This window comes from Aulostomus chinensis, chromosome 9 (genome assembly GCF_037954235.1).
Source record: "Aulostomus chinensis isolate RoL2024-O1b breed Wild chromosome 9, RoL_Achi_v1.0, whole genome shotgun sequence".
Lineage (NCBI taxonomy): Eukaryota > Metazoa > Chordata > Actinopteri > Syngnathiformes > Aulostomidae > Aulostomus > Aulostomus chinensis.
The window spans coordinates 10,912,048-10,930,002 of record NC_141328.1 but is presented as its reverse complement, the minus strand read 5'-3'; the positions used below and the strand labels follow the sequence as shown (position 1 = coordinate 10,930,002).

Sequence of the window (17,955 nt, the reverse complement as noted above, 5' to 3'; positions counted from 1 at the left end):
CCCTATGACAGGCTGGAACAATAGCTGCAGCTTATACTCAGCTGTTGTTTTTAATACCACATGCCAGAAGATGGACTGTTTAAATTTGGACATACCACACAACCCCTGTTCTCAGTTGCCACTCAGCTCCTCAGAGCCCTTCAAAAGCATTGGACATTTGAGAAACAAGGGACAGTTTCAAGAAACAAATCAATATTATGAGGAATCACCGAGATCATGAAGAAGTTATGTAGTTAAAATGATACCTACTTGTTGGAGATCGAGGCCACCCTGGTTGACCGAGTACAGTGGGTGGGTAGCAAAATCTGATGTCTCAAACACCTATTAACAATGCGAGAAGCACAAAGTGAATGCGTGAATTGTTTCTGCTGAAGGAGGAATTATCATTAATACTATCATACTAGCTAACTGAAACTTCACTCAAGTATTGAAGAAAAACTTTTAAAATTAATTTCTATTTTTTCATTCACTACACATTAACTTTGGTCTCCAGGCTGTGTGTTTGGCACTTTAACACACCTGACAGGCTTATCAGCTATGACTCATCCAGATCCCTTTCCCACTTCATTTTCCCCTCTGACAAATATCCTTGATCACTGTGAAGCTTTCATTACAGCCATCTCCCAATGACCTGAACCCCGCACTGAGTTTAATTTGATAGCTTACTATGAACATTGCAAAAAAAAAAACAACAACAACACAACACCATTTCATAAAGCGATCAAGAGTCTGAGGCAGTGCAAACAGTGTGAGAACCGTTGACAGCTATGTGGAATATCTGCCTACTGCTGTAGTCAGAGGAGACGGCAGGTCTCCAGTCTCACTTGCTAATCTTGTGACTTGCTCCACGGGAGGGTGGATATCTGTCCCTTCCCAAACAGCAGCATCTACATACCCACAGCCCTCACACACAACCCTTGTGCGCATGCACACACTCACTCACACACACACACACACACACACACACACACACACACACACACACACACACACACTATAGAGCCTGCACACAACTTTTATTCTCAATTGAGTACCTCCATTATATTTGTGTCCGTATGCTAAGCTTCCGAATTGAACTCATTTTATTTATTTAGAAAAAAACGGTGTTTGCTGAGTATAAATCAAATGTCTATTCATGCTATTCAGCTGTAATTGAACTGGTGTAAGACTAGAAATTCAGTGAATAATTTGATGACCGACCACATCTCCAAACCCTCAACATGTGTTGTCTCATAGCCAGATGGCCACCTACTCCGAGTCTGTTCCTGGGTATGGTCCCATTAAAAGGGAATTTTTCCATACTGCTGTCACCAAGAGCAAGCTGTAAATTTCTAAAGAGCTTGGTCTGGACTTAATCCATATGAAAAATATCCCTGGAATAAATTGTGTAATGAGTTGGTGCTACATTAAATAAGTGAAAAGTATTAGTGTTAAAAATTCTATGTCATATCCTCTAATCCTTGGGTTTCATGTTCTGATTGGTCATGGAATAGATATTCCTAATTTGCTCTGCATGTGCAACATGTCCTTTGTGTTGGATATAAAACATTAATTTAAATTAATTAATATATAATTAAAATTATATATTTAAAAGAATGATGTGTAATTTTTGCTCTTACATTTTGCTCGTTGGTAGAGTTTTGCTAAGATTCTAATCGAGCCGCAAGCAGCTTTGATTTTTATGGTTTTTACTTTAGTAACCTCACACAGTTTCCTTTTCTGACCCATCCGTTCATTTTGTTCTCAACATTTAATTTTGTTGTTTGAATAAATCATGTGGCTAACCTGAATTATGGATTAAATCCTACATGAAACAGATTCATTCCATTCCTGTTCTTTCACTCCGACTCCACTTTCATTTCACCATAATCCTTTACAAAGCCTCATGAACCTAAAGATGGATTTGCCCCAAATTTTCCGAACCACTAAAATAACGGGGTGGTGAAATTGAATTCTCTCACCTGGTTCCCTGCGATGAGGAGGGCAGCTGGTGAGGGGCTTGGTCGATAAGGTATGGTAGCACCCTTTGGGGGGGACTACGGAGTCAAGAAACAGGAGAGGTGTCAGAGATTGTTGAACACAGCCATGAATAATTCCTACACACTAACTCTGAAGTGATGTCAGCATTGTAGTAAAAGAGAAAGACAGTAAGAGCAAATTATGTTGAACTCACCAGTACATTTCGATAAAAGAACATTTAAAGATGTACGTAACTGCTAACGACATTGACATTAGTCTCTTCCTTGTTTTGCTCTTGATAATATGGGTCATTTGCTGAATAATTGAAGCCCTGTAGCGAGAGCTCTTTGTAGATAATAGCTCTGAGCTTTAGTCTGCATCAGTGCTCTGGACCCCACAGTGGTTTGCCCTCTGATTAAATCAAGCATCCACTGGCAGAGAGCTATTCCAAGACAAAAATCATTAAAAAATCAATAAGAAAATGAGATATACACTGCACACAACACTGGACATTGTGTATATTTTATCAAGTAATTGCAGTGTTGGTGATTATTTTTCTGAGGATTGAAATGTAGAGCATCTTTTTCGTGGGAGCAGTCACAACAAATTCTTCGTATAACTTTACATAATTTAAATCTTGGAGCCAAAAGCAAGAAGCCGCTGGTGCTGAATCCTAATGAAACTTGCTTTGAAGAAAGCCCTGGAAAACTGGATCAAACTAGCAATTAGTCAGTCAGGTCCAGCTGCAGTATTGAAACAAAAAGGACTTGTGCACTTCCATGAACACACAGGGAGAAATTGTGCTTGGGGTTGTTTTTTTTCTTATCTCCTCTCCAGTGTTTCTCAAGAGAGCTGTTGAGCTGTTGTCTAAAGGTGGACAGACTTTGCTGCAGGCCAGTTTGTTTTCTGTTAGCAGCTTAATGTATTCTCCAACAATACTAGGCTCTGACATGAGAGCTGCACCTTTTGACTCCATGTGATGTTGTGTCAATAGATTATGTCTCATACGGTCCAGTGACTAAAGAAACTGCATACTTTTTCCCTTCTATAGGAAGAATGTGGCAGTACAGACTCTAGGTAACACAACACTGGCATATACCAGCCTACTTAAAATGCAAATACAAAATGCAATTTCTTCTGCAGCAGAACAGACAATGACATGAAAAGAGGCATGTTAACAGCATTATCCTCACCATGCATAATACCAGCAGCTGAGTTCTGACAAGCTAGGTGTGAGTATGTGAAGCAAGGAGAGGAATGACTCCCTACCTCCAGGATTACTGCACAGATGAGCTTGACACACTGGATTACTGAGTCTTGATTTCCAGATATTGTCACCCCTCGCTCAGTAGAGTTGGGCAGCAAATCCCCTGCCACCTGTATCTGAGCTCCAGTGCTCTGGAAATGATAGGAGTTTTAAAATAAAGATTAGGTGATAAGACAAGTCGTACTTATACTGCCAAAGATTCTTTCCTTGTTTCCCTTGCTGACCTTGTAGTTTTCCACCTCAGGAACCAACCCTGATGCTGTATGTTTAACATCAGGTCCTGTCAGGTTAAGGATTAACTAAAAGCCAGTAATGATCAGAAAATGTCAGGTTCTTAATTACTGCATACCTGTTACTTTCCATGTATGCAGGTGATTTCGACATTTAAGAGTTGCTCTTATTGTTGTACTCTGTTGTACTCTACAAAAAAATATTCTGTTTGTGAAGAACTGTCCTTCTTTTACAATTTTGCAACTGAAACTAATAGCAAAAAAAATACTCAAAATCTTTATTGACCGCAGAAGAGCACTTAGACAGAAGAGACTTGTGGAGAAGAGGAGGTTTAAGCCGTGTCTCCCCTCTCTGATCATGGGGAATGTGAGGTCCCTGGCAATAAGATGCACGAGCAGACAGCGCTGGCCTGGAGTCAGAGGGAGTATCTGGAATGTAGTTTAATGTGCTTTACTGGGACATGGCTGCACCAGGATATTCCCGACGACAACATCTCCACTGAAGGCTTCCAAACGGCATGGGCCGAGATGGCACCAGGAGTGGTAAGCGCAAAGGAGGGGGGCTTGCTGCTCTAGTTAACAACCCATGGTGCAATCCCGCCTACTGTACATCACTATGAAGGAGCACATTTGTGGCCCAGACGTTGAACTGTGTTGTTGGACTCCGTCCGTATTATCTGCGAATTCTCACACATTGTAATTGTCGCAGTTTATGTTCCCCCCTCGGCAAACCCGAGGTCGGCAACCAACATCATTCACTCTGTAATAGCCCATACTCAACATCCGAGTGCATTCATTGTCATCTCGGGTGACTTCAACCACATCACCATGGACACTGGACTCTCCACATTTACACAGTTTGTGAGCTGCCCCACCAGAGAGGAGAGGACCATCAACCTGCTGTATGCAAACACTAAGGATGCATACACCTCCTCTTCCCTCCCACCACTTGGAAGGTTAGATTGATTCACCACAGCCCCTGTTATGTTCCCTTGGTGAAGAAGCAGCCTGTGACCAACAGATTCAATAGTGTGACCCCGGCTCACCCCCCCACAGACTCTGCAACAAGCACCAACTCCACTCTCTCCCTTCCCCCTCTCACAGCCCATCACCTGCCTCATCTGCCTGTGATGACCCCCCTCACACCTCCACCCTGGGCCCCAATGCTGACTGCTCTCTCCAACGTCACACCTCCACCCCTCCCCCACCAGCCACCTCCACACTGAGCATCACGCCTGATCATGGAAGAAGACAGCTGCAGAAACTCCACTCAGGCAAATCTGCAGGTCCGGATGGGGTAGTCCCCAGGGTCCTCAAAGCCTGTGCCCCCCAGCTATGCAGCATGCTTTGCCATGTCTTCAGCCTGAGCCTGAGTCTTCAGAGAGTCCCAATGCTGTGGAAGTCGTCATGCCTTGTTCCTGTGCCAAAGACGCCGCATCCCAGTGGCTCCAAGGATTACATACCTGTGGCACTGACATCTCACATCATGAAGACCCTGGAGAGACTCCTCCTAGATCAGCTCCGACCCATGGTCAGACAGCATCAGCTCAGCCTGGAGGATGCCATCATCTATCTGCTTGACCGTGTCTATGCTCACATGGACAAGCCTGCGAGAACTGTGAGGACCACGCTTTTTTAATTTCTCCAGTGCTTTCAACATGACATGAGAAACTGACTGCGATGCAGATGGACACCCCCTTGTGTCCTGGATTGTGGATTACCTGACAAACAGACCACAGTATGTGCTTCTGCAGCACTGTAGGTCAGACAGGCTAATCTGCCAAACTGAGGCTCCCCAGGGGACCGTCCTCTCTCCCTTCCTCTTCACCTTGTACACCACAGACTTCAGCGACTGCAATGAGACCTGCCACCTTCAGAAATTTTCTGATGACTCTGCCGTATTTGGGTGTATCAACAAGGGTGAAGAGACTGAGTACAGGGCTGTGGTGGACCACTTTGTCACTTGGTGTGAGCAGAACCATCTGCAGCCCAACATGGCAAAGACCGAGGAACTGGTGGATATGAGGAGAACTAGGGCTCCAGTGTCCCCTGTTTCCATACATGGAACCAGTTTGGAGATGGTGGAGGACTACAAGTATTTAGGGGTGTAACTGAAGTGTAAACTGGACTGAACTAAAAACACAAACGCCCTCTATAAGAAGGGCCAAAGTCGCCTCTATTTTCTGAGGCAGCTGAGGTCCTTCAACATCTGTGGGACAATGCTGCAGATTTTTTTATGAGTCTGTGGTGGCCAGCACCATCCTCTATGCCAGGGGTCCCCAAACTTTTTCTGTGAGGGCCACATAACTTTTCCCTTCTCTGATGGGGGGCCGCGGTCAGTTTGTAACAGAAAAAGTGTGACGATAGCAGGGGTGCCTAAATGTAAAAATGTATTGTTTTCCAGAAAGCCACACAACCAAATAACCCTCTCTGGGTTCTTCACAGAAAAAAAGCCAGGAAATATATAATAACACTACCAAATAACCCTCTCTGGGTTCGGGTCTAGGATTTTTTTCTGGGGGTTGCCAGACAGGGGCACAGACTGCAGAAAGGTGGAATAGAATGTCACGTTCTATGCGTGTATGAAATAGTTACTGTGTTCACACCAAACGCGAATGCGAATTTCGCGTCGCGTTATTCACGCGAATTTGACCGGCGGGTCATTTTAGCGTCCATTTGTGTCATTCATGCTAATTCGCTCACTTGCCTGAGTAGCAACTATTTCCAGCAACATTTCTTTCCGCCATTTCACCATGGATATTCAAAGAACTTTTGCATTGTACCTGCTGTGGAAGGCCGAAATATGTCGGAAAACTAAGAACTCTAGAGGCAAGCACAGCTCGGTGAAATTCACTGAGCTTCTCCAGGGGCTGCGTCTGGATAACTGACGCTTCCAGAGGTATTTTCGGATGACAACTGGCCAGTTTCATGACCTGCTTGCTAGGATTGGTGACAGAATTTCACAAATGGACACCAACTTATTCAATCGGTTCTTGTAATTTTGACACGTAGTGTCATATAGCACCAGGTTCCCACACACAGCTACAATCAACTTGTGACACAGTCAGCAGTGACATCGGGACAACCTCAATGCTGATTGGCTTTCGTGACCGAGCTTCATGCGAATTTTTTGCCAAAGTTGAATATTTTCAACTTGTGTGAATGAAAATTTTCATCATTTGCGCGTCTGCATAGACTTTGTATGGAAACAATTCACGCAAAAGTGCGAATTCGCATTTGATGTGAACACACAGTAATAGTTAGTAATGAAAGTAGTTCATAGCTAAGTAACATTTTATTGCAAAAGCCAAATTTTATTATCAAATACAAATACACATATATGAAAAAAAAAAATCAAAATGCGTCTCTGGTATTGTTCAGAGGGCCGGGTCAAATGTGGAGGTGGGCCGTATCCGGCCTGCAGGCCGCAGTTTGGGGACCACTGCTCTATGTTGTTGTGTGCTGGGGCAGCAGACTAAAAGTGAGGGACAGCCATGTTGAAGGAGGGGAACTGGACTCTCTGACAGTAGTGTCAGAGAGGAGAATGTTGTCCAAGATTAGGACCATTTTAGACAACACTTCACATCTTCTCTATCACATGCTGGCCAGCAGTAAAAGTACTTTCAGCAAGAGACTTATATCCTGACGTTGCGCCACTGAGCACCACAGGAAATCATTCCTAGAGGTGGCTATCAAACTGTTAAACTCCTCCCTCGAAGATGCAGCCCATCCTATAGAGTTGTTTTTCATGGCTAAATAGTGCAATACAAATATCTCGTTCAGTGTAAAAATGTTTTTATATGTTACAAAGGATATCTTCTTATATTCTTGATTTCTGTTTTGTTTCTTTATTATATATTGTTTCTTACTGTGAAATAGAACACTGCAATCCAATTCCTTCTCGCAAGGGATTAATAAAGGATTTCTGATTCTGATTCTGAATGTAACAGACAGTATATATAGAGTGGCACCAAACAAATTTGACATCTTTGCTGTAAGATAAGATAAATATAATTCTGATGTTTCAACTGGGTTTAAAAGCTATCACAAATTTTCCCCTTAAAGTTTGCTGAGTCGTGTAAGTGATAAGTCTTTTGAATTTGCAGGATTGTCTCATTAATCTCCAATCGTGGTTTAAATTCAGTTGTAGATACATGCACATGCCTCATGCTATTATTGCATTATTGCATGTTTTACCCACATTGACAATTTTGCTGTTATAAATTCGAATGCCTTTTACCATGGCTGACTTTTGTGGTCTTGAATAAAATGTCTAAAAACTATTGGATGGATTAACCTTGAGAATGGGTGCTGACATTCTCACTTTTCCTGAGGACAAATTCTAATCACTTTTGCAGCTCATCTAGTGGAACCATCACGTGTTAAAGCTACAAAATGGAACATTATGTTAAAGGCACTGAGAGAGGCTAATACTACTGTTTTTGCTTTAAAACAGTGCAATCCTGTGTTGCGTATTGCACAACCCTTGCAAAATGACTCGTTTGACAATATCTATCTATCTATCTATCTATCTGTATATCTGTATATCTGTCTATCTATCTATCTATCTATCTATCTATCTATCTATCTATCTATCTATCTGTCTTTCTATATGTATATCTCCTTATTTACAGTGAATACAATAGCTGTATTACATCAGTATAGCACAAAGGAAGACAAACACACAAAATAAACAAAAATGAGTCATTGTTCATTGATGGTGTTAGACCATATTACAGTAACTTCCTTTTACTTTCATTGTCAGAGACTGAATGCTCCATCAATGTGGCCTTCCCTCATTGGTTGATCTAACTCTTCACACACACTTCACACATTAATTAAGAAAAACAAAGTCTGGAAGAAATATCTAGAAATATGTTTGAAAAAATGACAATTAACTTATTTATAGTGCACTCAATTTAGCTGGATGCTACCTGAAACTAGTGGCTCTGGTCATGGCATCCTTCATTGTTAACTGTTTTGGTTTTAAAATAATTCTGGAATAATTGTTCCCAGCATCAGGCAATATAAACATGCAAAATTAAGTATGCCATTGGAATTTCATCCATTTGGACCGACAACAGTTAGGAACTGTAAAAGTGCTGCACTATTAAATTATTTACTCACATTCAACTAGTAGCACTGTTGCTAACAGTGCATGCACAGTATGCCTTCACATTTAGAGTGTATTGCAGAGAGATTTCCAACATATTTGTGTCTGCATGAATATGTATAAGTATATGTAAAAAATATACATCAGTTTTTATGTCAAAGAATCACCTGTGTTTTAGTGGTTTTACACTGTCATTATTTCAAATCAGTATCCCTTATGAATTTTGGGCCTTTGCATTTACCAAACTAAACTAACTTGCGTCTGTGAATATTTCTATTCCATCCATCCATTTTCTACTGCTTATCCTGTTGAGGGTCATGGGGGGCTGGAGCCTATCCCAGCAGCCAGGGTACACCCTGGAGAACATGCATCCAATTAGCCTAGTCCCCTCTTTTATGTCTTTGGACTGTGGGAGGAAGCCGGGTGGCCCGAAGAGAACCCACAGGGAGAACATGCAAAATCCACACAGAAAAATCCCATGCCCAGGCTCAAACCCGGAGCCTTCTTGCTGGGAGGCGTCAGTGCTAACCACTGCACCACCATACCATCTTATTTCTATTCCATGCAATAATTTTAGATAAATACAATTAGTCTATAGGCCTTCAGCTCATTCATTCATAATTTCATAGCATTTTGCTGCTGTGGACCAAGGCTTCCCAAGTTGTAGTTTTTTATAATTGCACTGACTCCAGCAACATCTAAAATACAGTATATTAGTGCAATGCCACTGTAGGTTTATGGAGGATAAAATATGGCTCTCTTTCTGCTGCAGCTGTCTCCTCATTCTTGGGATAATATCTGGTCTCTCATATTTTTGTGTTCGATGAGCCTGAGGATAGGGGGGGTTGCAGGGGAATTGTGGTCTGATACCTCACCTCTCTTATCTCCTTTATCTTTGCACCTCCTTTCCCAATGAGAGACCCACACTGGCTGGCAGGAATGACCAGCCGCAGGGTCACAGGTGGCTTGGAGCTGATGGTGCCATTGGCCACCAGTGCAGTCAAGTCCTACAGAAGATATTGAGGTAAGAAAAATGTGGTGGAAGTCAGCATGGTAAAGAGGAGTAAGGGAGAGAAAGGAGAAAAAAATAGACAATAGGGGTCCAGCTTTGACCATTTGCATCAAAAACTGCTCATTTAGTAACCTACAGTATCTGAATTAAGCTTTGACCATTTGCATCAAAAAAACTGCTCATTTAGTAACCTACAGAATCTGAATTAAAGTTTTAAGTATTGCATAATATAAATGAGCAATGAGCATCTCTGTTGCGGTAAGTTTCTACATGTGCAGCCTCGGGGTGCTGGCCAGCAACACACTGTGTGATGCTGAGTTCAGGTGAGGTCTGATTAATCTTTTATGTATATTGATAAATTCTCAAAAAATTGCAGAGCACATCTTGCTTTTAACTCAGCTGCAACAGACCAAGAAAATTGTTCACATCCTTCCTCATCAGGTATTCCTGTCTAAAAAGCATTTGAGCGCTCAATTAATATATTTATATGGAAAGGTAGAGATGTGAGCTCCATGTGATGCAAAAATTTAGGGTTATGTAATACAATACAAGCAGGGCTTTCTCAAAGAAATGTGAGGATTCCAGGATTTTTTAACACTGTATGTGGTGGTGTACAGTGTGTTCAAAGTAGGTGTCACCACAGCAATAGTCCCAATGTAAATCTGTTAGAACCAAATTCCCTAGTTCTACAACATAATGCATTAAGTGGTTACTGTTGTTAAAACAAGAAAGTCTGCAACAGGGGGCACATTATGGTGATGGATAGTATTGCACCAACACAGCATTGTGTTTTCTAGCATGATTTTGACCCACTTTTTCTTATATCAATTAAGTTTTCTTCATTTCTAAACCTAACCAAAACTTAAATGTGTTGATACAAAAATTTCAAGGAACAGCGCTCAGTGAATAATGAGGAAACAAAGTTTTCTCAACTACTTGACATTAACCACGACCCATATTGTAACACCAAACCAGGGATTTTGTGTGTCTATCATGATCAGAATTAATTTTCTCCATTGTTTAAATGCTGCTGGGAAGTACACAAGACTGAAAAAGGCATCTGATAACCAGCAGTTAAGCTTTGGCATATTCATGCATTCTGGACTTTTCAATCAGACTGTACAAAATTTAAAGGGTAACTGAAGATGAGACATTATTAATTAGTCAGGAATTTTTTGTTTTTGCTTTTGTAAACCTCTAGTGGAAAAGGGACAAATGTATCTCAGCATATGCAACCAACAATTTCAGCAGAGAATATGTGCTGAATAAAATTATATTTGGAGCTGCGCACATATGGATTTGGTTAATGTTCTTACAGTGCGGGTAGCAAACATCCTGAGTCTGCTGAGCAGTGGGTGGAGATTGGGCTTTTAATTAATGAACAGTGTGGCTCTGTGAACCTTTGAAATGTAAATTCACCTTGCTGTCTGTCTATCTTCCCATCAACCCACAACAAATTTGTGACAGTATGCGAAAGCGTGCTGCTTGTTTTTCAGTAGAGTGCGTTGGGGGCCAGTTTGCAATAAAATTAGCAGAGCTTGACTTAAGAGGGTACATAACCTCAAGGGATTTGACTTATGAAAGGAACTTCATGATTTTTCAAATAACTGTGATGCTTTAAATGTGAAAAGCATATTCTGATGTGGCTCTAATGCCGCTCTGCTGCTCCATGTCTATATTTAGACTATCACACAGGGCTGTCTGACGTTTCGTCTCATTAGAAGAGGAGTGCACGCAGCTCAATTGTACAATCACAAGACTCAGGGCACCATCTTCTTGATTTGATCTAAAAATATGAGCTACATCTTAACAAAGTTCTGATGTCATCTTCACAATAAGAGTCAGCGCAAATTAGTGGAAATAAGACACAAGCAGTGCTGACACATTTTCAGGGTTTAATCCTCCAAGCATACTGTTCTGTGGATCACGTGAGACTTCTGATACAGAAAGATTATATGGCTTTCTTGTGTGTAGGAAACCTGAGAACCAAAACATAATAAATGCATCCTGTGTGTGATATTTCTGTTTGATACTGTGGTGCATCAGCTTATTAGATCATGTTATGTGCATGAGAGTGTGATGCAGTGAGCCCATGCTTCATAAACTATTGCGACAGAAACTCTGATGCTCAGTGGCCAAAAAGCAGATTGCTCCCCTTTGTTTTTAATTAAAGGTGTCAGACACACATAACTCAAGTATGGTAGAAGAGGCACACAGTAGGTCAGCCAGCAAGTTGTCATGGAAACTGAAGCGTTTAGGTTGAACACAGAGTTGCAAAGAGGTGAGAGCGAAAAATCTTTAATGAATACTGCACTGTGTTTGTGGCCAGCATGTGTTTACTCAGGGCTGCCGGCCTGAGCAATGAGCACCTGTGTGCTTGCCAGTGTCTGCTGTGATGCTCAGTCAGAGCAAAGACATCTTTGATTCATCATAATGATTAATGTGATGATCGACATCACTAAGGACAATAAATGGCATGAGGAGCCTGCCATATTCTCATTCGCAAGCCATACAAAAAGATACGATGATTCTCATGAACAAATAAGTTCTTTCTTAACATAGTGTTGCAGTATAGAGATAGAAAGGAATTTATGTAAAACATTACTTTCATATCACACCATTCAAAGCTACATCCACTTATCATAAAACTGCATCTTATTTGAAAGCGCATCAAATGTGGCTAAATACATTTTTTCCCTTCCCTCACTTTAGTAATCAATAGTGATAAAAGCACATTAGTGGTACTGTTGAGATGAGGCACAGGAAATTATTCTTTTTTTTGTAATAATGTGATGAGATTGCTTTTGCATTTTTTCACCTAACAAAAACAGGTTATTTTTGTTTCACAGACCTTGCCGGCTTTTGAAGCTTTCTACGTATGTTTTGCTGACTGCATTCAAAGCAGTTTCTCCAGAAATTCTTCTAGATTAGCCCTCCTGTTTTGGCTTACAGGGAAATTGGTATGACAGCTTATTCAGGAAATATTCAAACTGAATTGATTTCATGTGTATGTAATAGCATGCATGATATCTACCTCCTCCAGTTTGTATGTGATCATGGTGAAGGCTCTGAAGACGCTGTCTGTTGAGCCAGTGATGGTGATTATCCTCTCTGGACAAGAGCCTTCGGAGATGTTGACCCTAGCAGTGCTCTGTGGAGACAGATAACAACTTAAGGGTCAACAATGAAGCAACATGAAGTTGAAGCCAGCAGCTGGTTAGCTTAGCTTAGCATGACTTAACACTAGAAACCAGAGGATTTTTGGCTAGCAGCTGTGACTCCCTGGATGTGTTGCTTGTGGATTTTTTAAAAAAACTGTTTGACAGAGATAGATGAGCTTTGTATGATTCCCTCCTCATGCTAAGCTAACTGCTGATATTGATATCTATATTTACAGACAGGTGACAATAAGCCTAATTTATGAGAAATTCTTGTGCAAAATGTATCCCTACAATTTGTGAATTTTTGGCCATTAGTCTTGTAGACAGGAGGTAAAGGTAGATGTCTGTAATTTCCTGCTCTTGACATCCTTTGTCCCACAGGGAAGGTGTACTTTGAAAGCCAGCCTGGAAGCATCACCATTGGTTCTTTTGACCAGAATCCAATCGGCTTTTGAAATTGGATGTTTGATTATTGAAAAAAAAAAAATTCTGATGCTAACAAAAATTCATAAGACACATTTTTTTCCAGCAAGATGATCTTCATCAATAATCTTCTTTTATGATTTTCAAAGTGTGAAAGCAATTGCTAGAAGTAGAAAAACTACAGTTAGGCTATGAATCATCTACTTCACCACAGATATATGACTTCATCATCACTCCTTTGTTTTCAGCATGATGATGTTAAATATCTGCAGGAGCCTCTGTTGTTAGGAACCACCATTTTCATTATACAATAAAATCTTTGAATTTTTGAAGTTTGGTGGTGTATTGTATGCCATAGAACAAAATGTTTAAATATCTTATGATGAGTTAACATAGACTTTATTTCAAGCTGAAATGACATTTGAAAATTCATTGACTTGGAGACATTATGACTTGTTCCTGCACCCCTCTATTATGTACCTCTTGGAACTGGCAGTGACACTGGTTTGAAAACTTAAACATTATAAGAGAAACAATAGCTGTCAGGAGCAAGGGGTTACAAAATAACAATCAGCCTTCACTTCCTTTCTCTTTGACTAAATTGAGTTAATTTATTTATTTTAGAAAAGGTTTAAAGCAGGCAAAAGGCTCAACATATAAAGCTTAAAACATATTAAGGACAGTCAAGAAGCATGAGGTACAGGGCGTGAGACATAAAACCAAACAAAATCCCTGTCCGACTGACTCAATGACAGTATATTACTGTTTCCTTTCAGGGCATTGCCCTTGGTTGATAAATGTCCTGCTCTCATCTACTTACATTTTAGTGTCCTTGTATATTCAGTCACATGAGCAGAGACAGGACAGTGCTCTGACCTCTGGGACATATTTTCCAGTCAGTCATGTTCCCACTGTGGCTTTAAGGCCCATGGAGGAACTGACAGGATGGGCTTATACTTACAAAGGCCAAAACAGGCTGGCTGGCTGGATGAATGGACAGATAACTACTATTGGTGAGTGATTTATGAAGAAGCTCAATATGTTCTCATTGTTCTCCTGTTTCTTCTTCTGCCTCATAAATTACAACATTAAACCCTCACCACCACCTAATTACAAAGGGTTAACCAAGTACCTTCTTACTGTTGAGATTTATAAAAAGTGTAAAGAAATGGAAATGCGATTAAGGAAACTTGAAGAAGTCGAAAAATAATAGAGAATCGTATTTGGAGAGAGCGGTAAGAGGAAGGACAATGAATAATGAAAAAAATTCATTAGATTTGAAAAGATGCCTCCCCTCCTTTTTTGGGCCAAAATGGAATTTAGACAATGTACCTGTTATGTGTGGTTTTAAAACTCCAGGCTCCCAAACAGGTAGAGAGAACCGAGCTCTATTATTTAGATACATGTGCCAGAGAGTTAGATCAATGTTAGAGGCCCCCAGGGACTGAATTATGTTTTCTCTGGACTTGTCTGGACTTCTGGTTACAGCCAGAGAAAGCAGAAAATGAGGGAGATGTGTTCAGCTCACTTCCTAGTATAAAAACAGGGAACTAGATGAATGCACACTCACAGCAACTCACTAAAACATGTCCAAAAATAGCATAAAGCAAATGGATAATTGGCTTGGCAAGGAGTAAAAATGCAGATGATGAAATGTTGAGGTTTAAGGCTCTATGTCGTAAACACAGTACCTCTTCTCGTATTCGTTTCACAGTCTCTCCTTTCTAAAAAGAGAAAATAAAGCCCAGTTTAGTTTGAACACTCTATTAGCAAAACATTTTTCAGTTTTATAATGCAGTATATTGCAGTGGCACCCTTTGCATTATCTTAAAATATATCAAATACATCTAAGAATCTGCAGGGGAAATACACTTGCTGTAAGTGCTGTACATGCAGTGTGTGTGAAGACCCCCTGCAAGGAACAAGAGCATTTTGCAAGAATTGTAGCTCACTGCAACACATCCTCTGCTGTTTCTTTGATTGCTTCTTCTCCTTTATTCTTTTGACTGGTGTATCCAAGCTGTCACACCTCTATTCACACCTGTGCCTCTACAGATTACCACCTCTTTACAAGAGAATAAAAACAGCATCATCTCTGTGAGTCAACTGTTATTCATGGTATATTCTGGGAAAACATATTATTTGTGTCCCACAGTGGCTCTGGTGCCCATCTTCTACTGATGGGAAAGATATGAGAGCTTGCCAAAGAGTTAGAAAAGGAGAGTGGTAGCTTGGAGAGGCAAGTTATTAGTCAAAGTACTGCAGATCAAGTGCCTCTCAATGAGGAGCTGCACATCATGTGCCAAACCCATTTATCTCTTTCACCCCTTATTCTGTTTTCATCTGGAAATTTTTGATCGGTGCGACATATTGCAGCAGTCATTGTGGCAGATATTTTTCCTGTCCCATCAATCTATTTTCTGTCCCTCTTTCAGCTTCTGTTGATGTCCTCTATAGGTGTTGTATTACAGGGAATGATAGCAGTAGCTGCTGAGGAAACATAGAGGAGACAGCCCCTTCCTAACAGACACTAAAAGTGCCCATGAGAGGCCAAGTGTAATGTGTCTTTGGAGCTCAGTTTCATCAGTAGGCTTGCAGTCATTACGCAGTTTTTTTTATTTATTTTTTTTATTTTTATGGATTATTGCGTTGCATCAGGTGTGGTGGGGGTGGTTTTGAGGTCATTACATTTAGGATAGGGAAATTTAGAGATGCAATTGTTTGTTGAAGAAACTTGTGTTTTCTGCTGTCTTCGAAACAGAAATAACAATAGGAATATTGTGAATTCATATGAAAGGAATTGATAAGATATTTTGCATAACACAATGGAAGTTGATTAGACTTATGCATAGCATTTAAAAATATACATCTTATCTCGTGAAAAGAAACAATTTTAGGAGATGTTTAATGGTTAATGCCTATATCTATTAAGAATTTTATGAAGTAGAATCAAAATCTCACCTTTCCTATGATGCTTCCAACCTCCTAAAATACAGGAAGTCAAAATGAGCACACACATCCTTAGAGTAAAGCAGTTCATTATTCATCAGCTCTATGATGCAGGTATATATACATATTTATGAAGCAGGAGTGTGCAATTATATATTGACGATGTGAACAGAGAGCTTGTACCTTTCCATGCATGAGCAGTCGTAATGTGAGGGTCACTCCCAAGCCCCCGTCTCCAAAGTCCTGCTCACAGTTCATAGTAATGTGGGAGTGGCACGCAGGGAGACGCATGAAAAAGGCTTTTACTCTCTGCCTCAAATGAAGGCCAGTGCTCGTTCTCTGGCTCTCTAAGGTCCTTCAGAGCAGTTCTGAGAAAGAACACAATGAGTGAAGTTGAAGTAAATGGTTCATTATTTCAAAGGAATATTCTCAAAACATGGAAATGTGTGATGCATGCACACAAACATATATAACTCTTGATACAAAAACACATTCATTCATAATAATCGCTCACTATTGTGTAGAGAATGAGATAAATATGGAGAATGAATTTTGTTGAAATCTGTACAGTGACATTAAGGAGCTTCTTTTTCGAGTTAATCACTGCACATTAACATTATGTACTGCCACTATTACAACTAATTACTGTTTTCTAGTTGATTGTGGTAAATTGAATGCTTTGGTATTTTATTGGAATGATACATAAAGGAAATTCAAAGATCTAGCCAAATGAGTTCATCAAGTCAAGGGCTTTTGAAAGAACCGCGATATCCAATATCTCAGCATGGAACTTCTTCATTAGTTTCACCTGATCTACATTGATGACAATTCATAACAAAGTCATAATGAGGACCATTATGTATGCAGGATATTGACCAGTAGCACCAGCAGTGTCAGCACACCTCTGTGAGCTTTGGGATCCCAACATCCACCCACGGCCATTGATGACAAAAACAATAACTGACAAGCAGTTTCTCCCACAACAAGATGAGTGATTGTTGAAATGGGATGCAAACCCTCCCTTTAACTTTCATTACAGCCCAGCGTGACACAATGTTCATTCAAAGTTAATCAAATCCTATTCAGAACAGTTTCAACAAAACTGAAAATGTTTGGAGTTTCTATGGGGACAATATTCTGTCGAATCCCATTGCAATCAGTCTGAGAAAAACAATAACAACATAACAAAATAAAACATTGTTTTTTGAGACAGCATCATTTATACTGTACACAGACCTCAAGTGAAAAGTATCGGATCCCAGAATGTCACTGTGGCGGTGGAAATGTTCATGTAAGCTAACTGACATGAAGTATGATGATTGTGTAATTCACCTGACCTGGTATCAGCATTATGTGTTTAATTGGTTAATGGATTCATTTATGTTTCCTCCAAATTTTAATTTCTTTAAAAGTGCAAGTGTGGATAAGAAGATACTCTTAATTGCTAACAAACTCTAACAATCCATTCAGTTAGGCTGAAACAAATAATTATTTTCATTTACATGTATTTAATTTTAAGATTTTATTTTATTACCTAATAGGCCTTTTATTGCATATTTTCAAAAGTAAAAAAAAAGGAAAAGCACAACTGCAAACACTAATGTTAATGGTAAAAATAATTAAATGCAGCCTTCATTAATCTTGTTAGTCCCAGTTGTGCTTTTCCTTTATTGTCAAGTCAAAATGTCTGCCATGAAAAAGGTTTACATGTCAGAGAGAAGAATGAAGTAAAATGAGATGTTGAAATATCCTGATTCCTCCAAATAACAGTGAAAACTCCATTCCACAAATCCCATTATCACATGACAAAAATAATAATGGCAAATTATCACATAAAAAAA

At 40.1% G+C, this 17,955-nt stretch overlaps 1 protein-coding gene across 7 annotated transcripts in view; it reads right to left on the bottom strand.

Moving 5' to 3' along the window:
• LOC147255788 (poly(rC)-binding protein 4-like) overlaps positions 1-17,955 on the bottom strand; it is a 51,007-nt gene that overhangs the window by 18,213 nt on the left and 14,839 nt on the right. For all 7 annotated transcript variants that reach the window (XM_086213741.1, XM_086213744.1, XM_086213745.1 and 4 more), the window contains 8 exons: positions 16,298-16,482; positions 16,127-16,150; positions 14,857-14,889; positions 12,616-12,732; positions 9,445-9,576; positions 3,229-3,357; positions 1,962-2,036; positions 250-321 (listed from right to left, as the gene is read on the bottom strand). In XM_086213741.1, coding sequence (XP_086069867.1) covers positions 250-321; positions 1,962-2,036; positions 3,229-3,357; positions 9,445-9,576; positions 12,616-12,732; positions 14,857-14,889; positions 16,127-16,150; positions 16,298-16,405 — 690 coding nt within the window. In that variant the 5' untranslated portion in view covers positions 16,406-16,482. The remainder of the gene's footprint in view (positions 1-249; positions 322-1,961; positions 2,037-3,228; positions 3,358-9,444; positions 9,577-12,615; positions 12,733-14,856; positions 14,890-16,126; positions 16,151-16,297; positions 16,483-17,955) is intronic.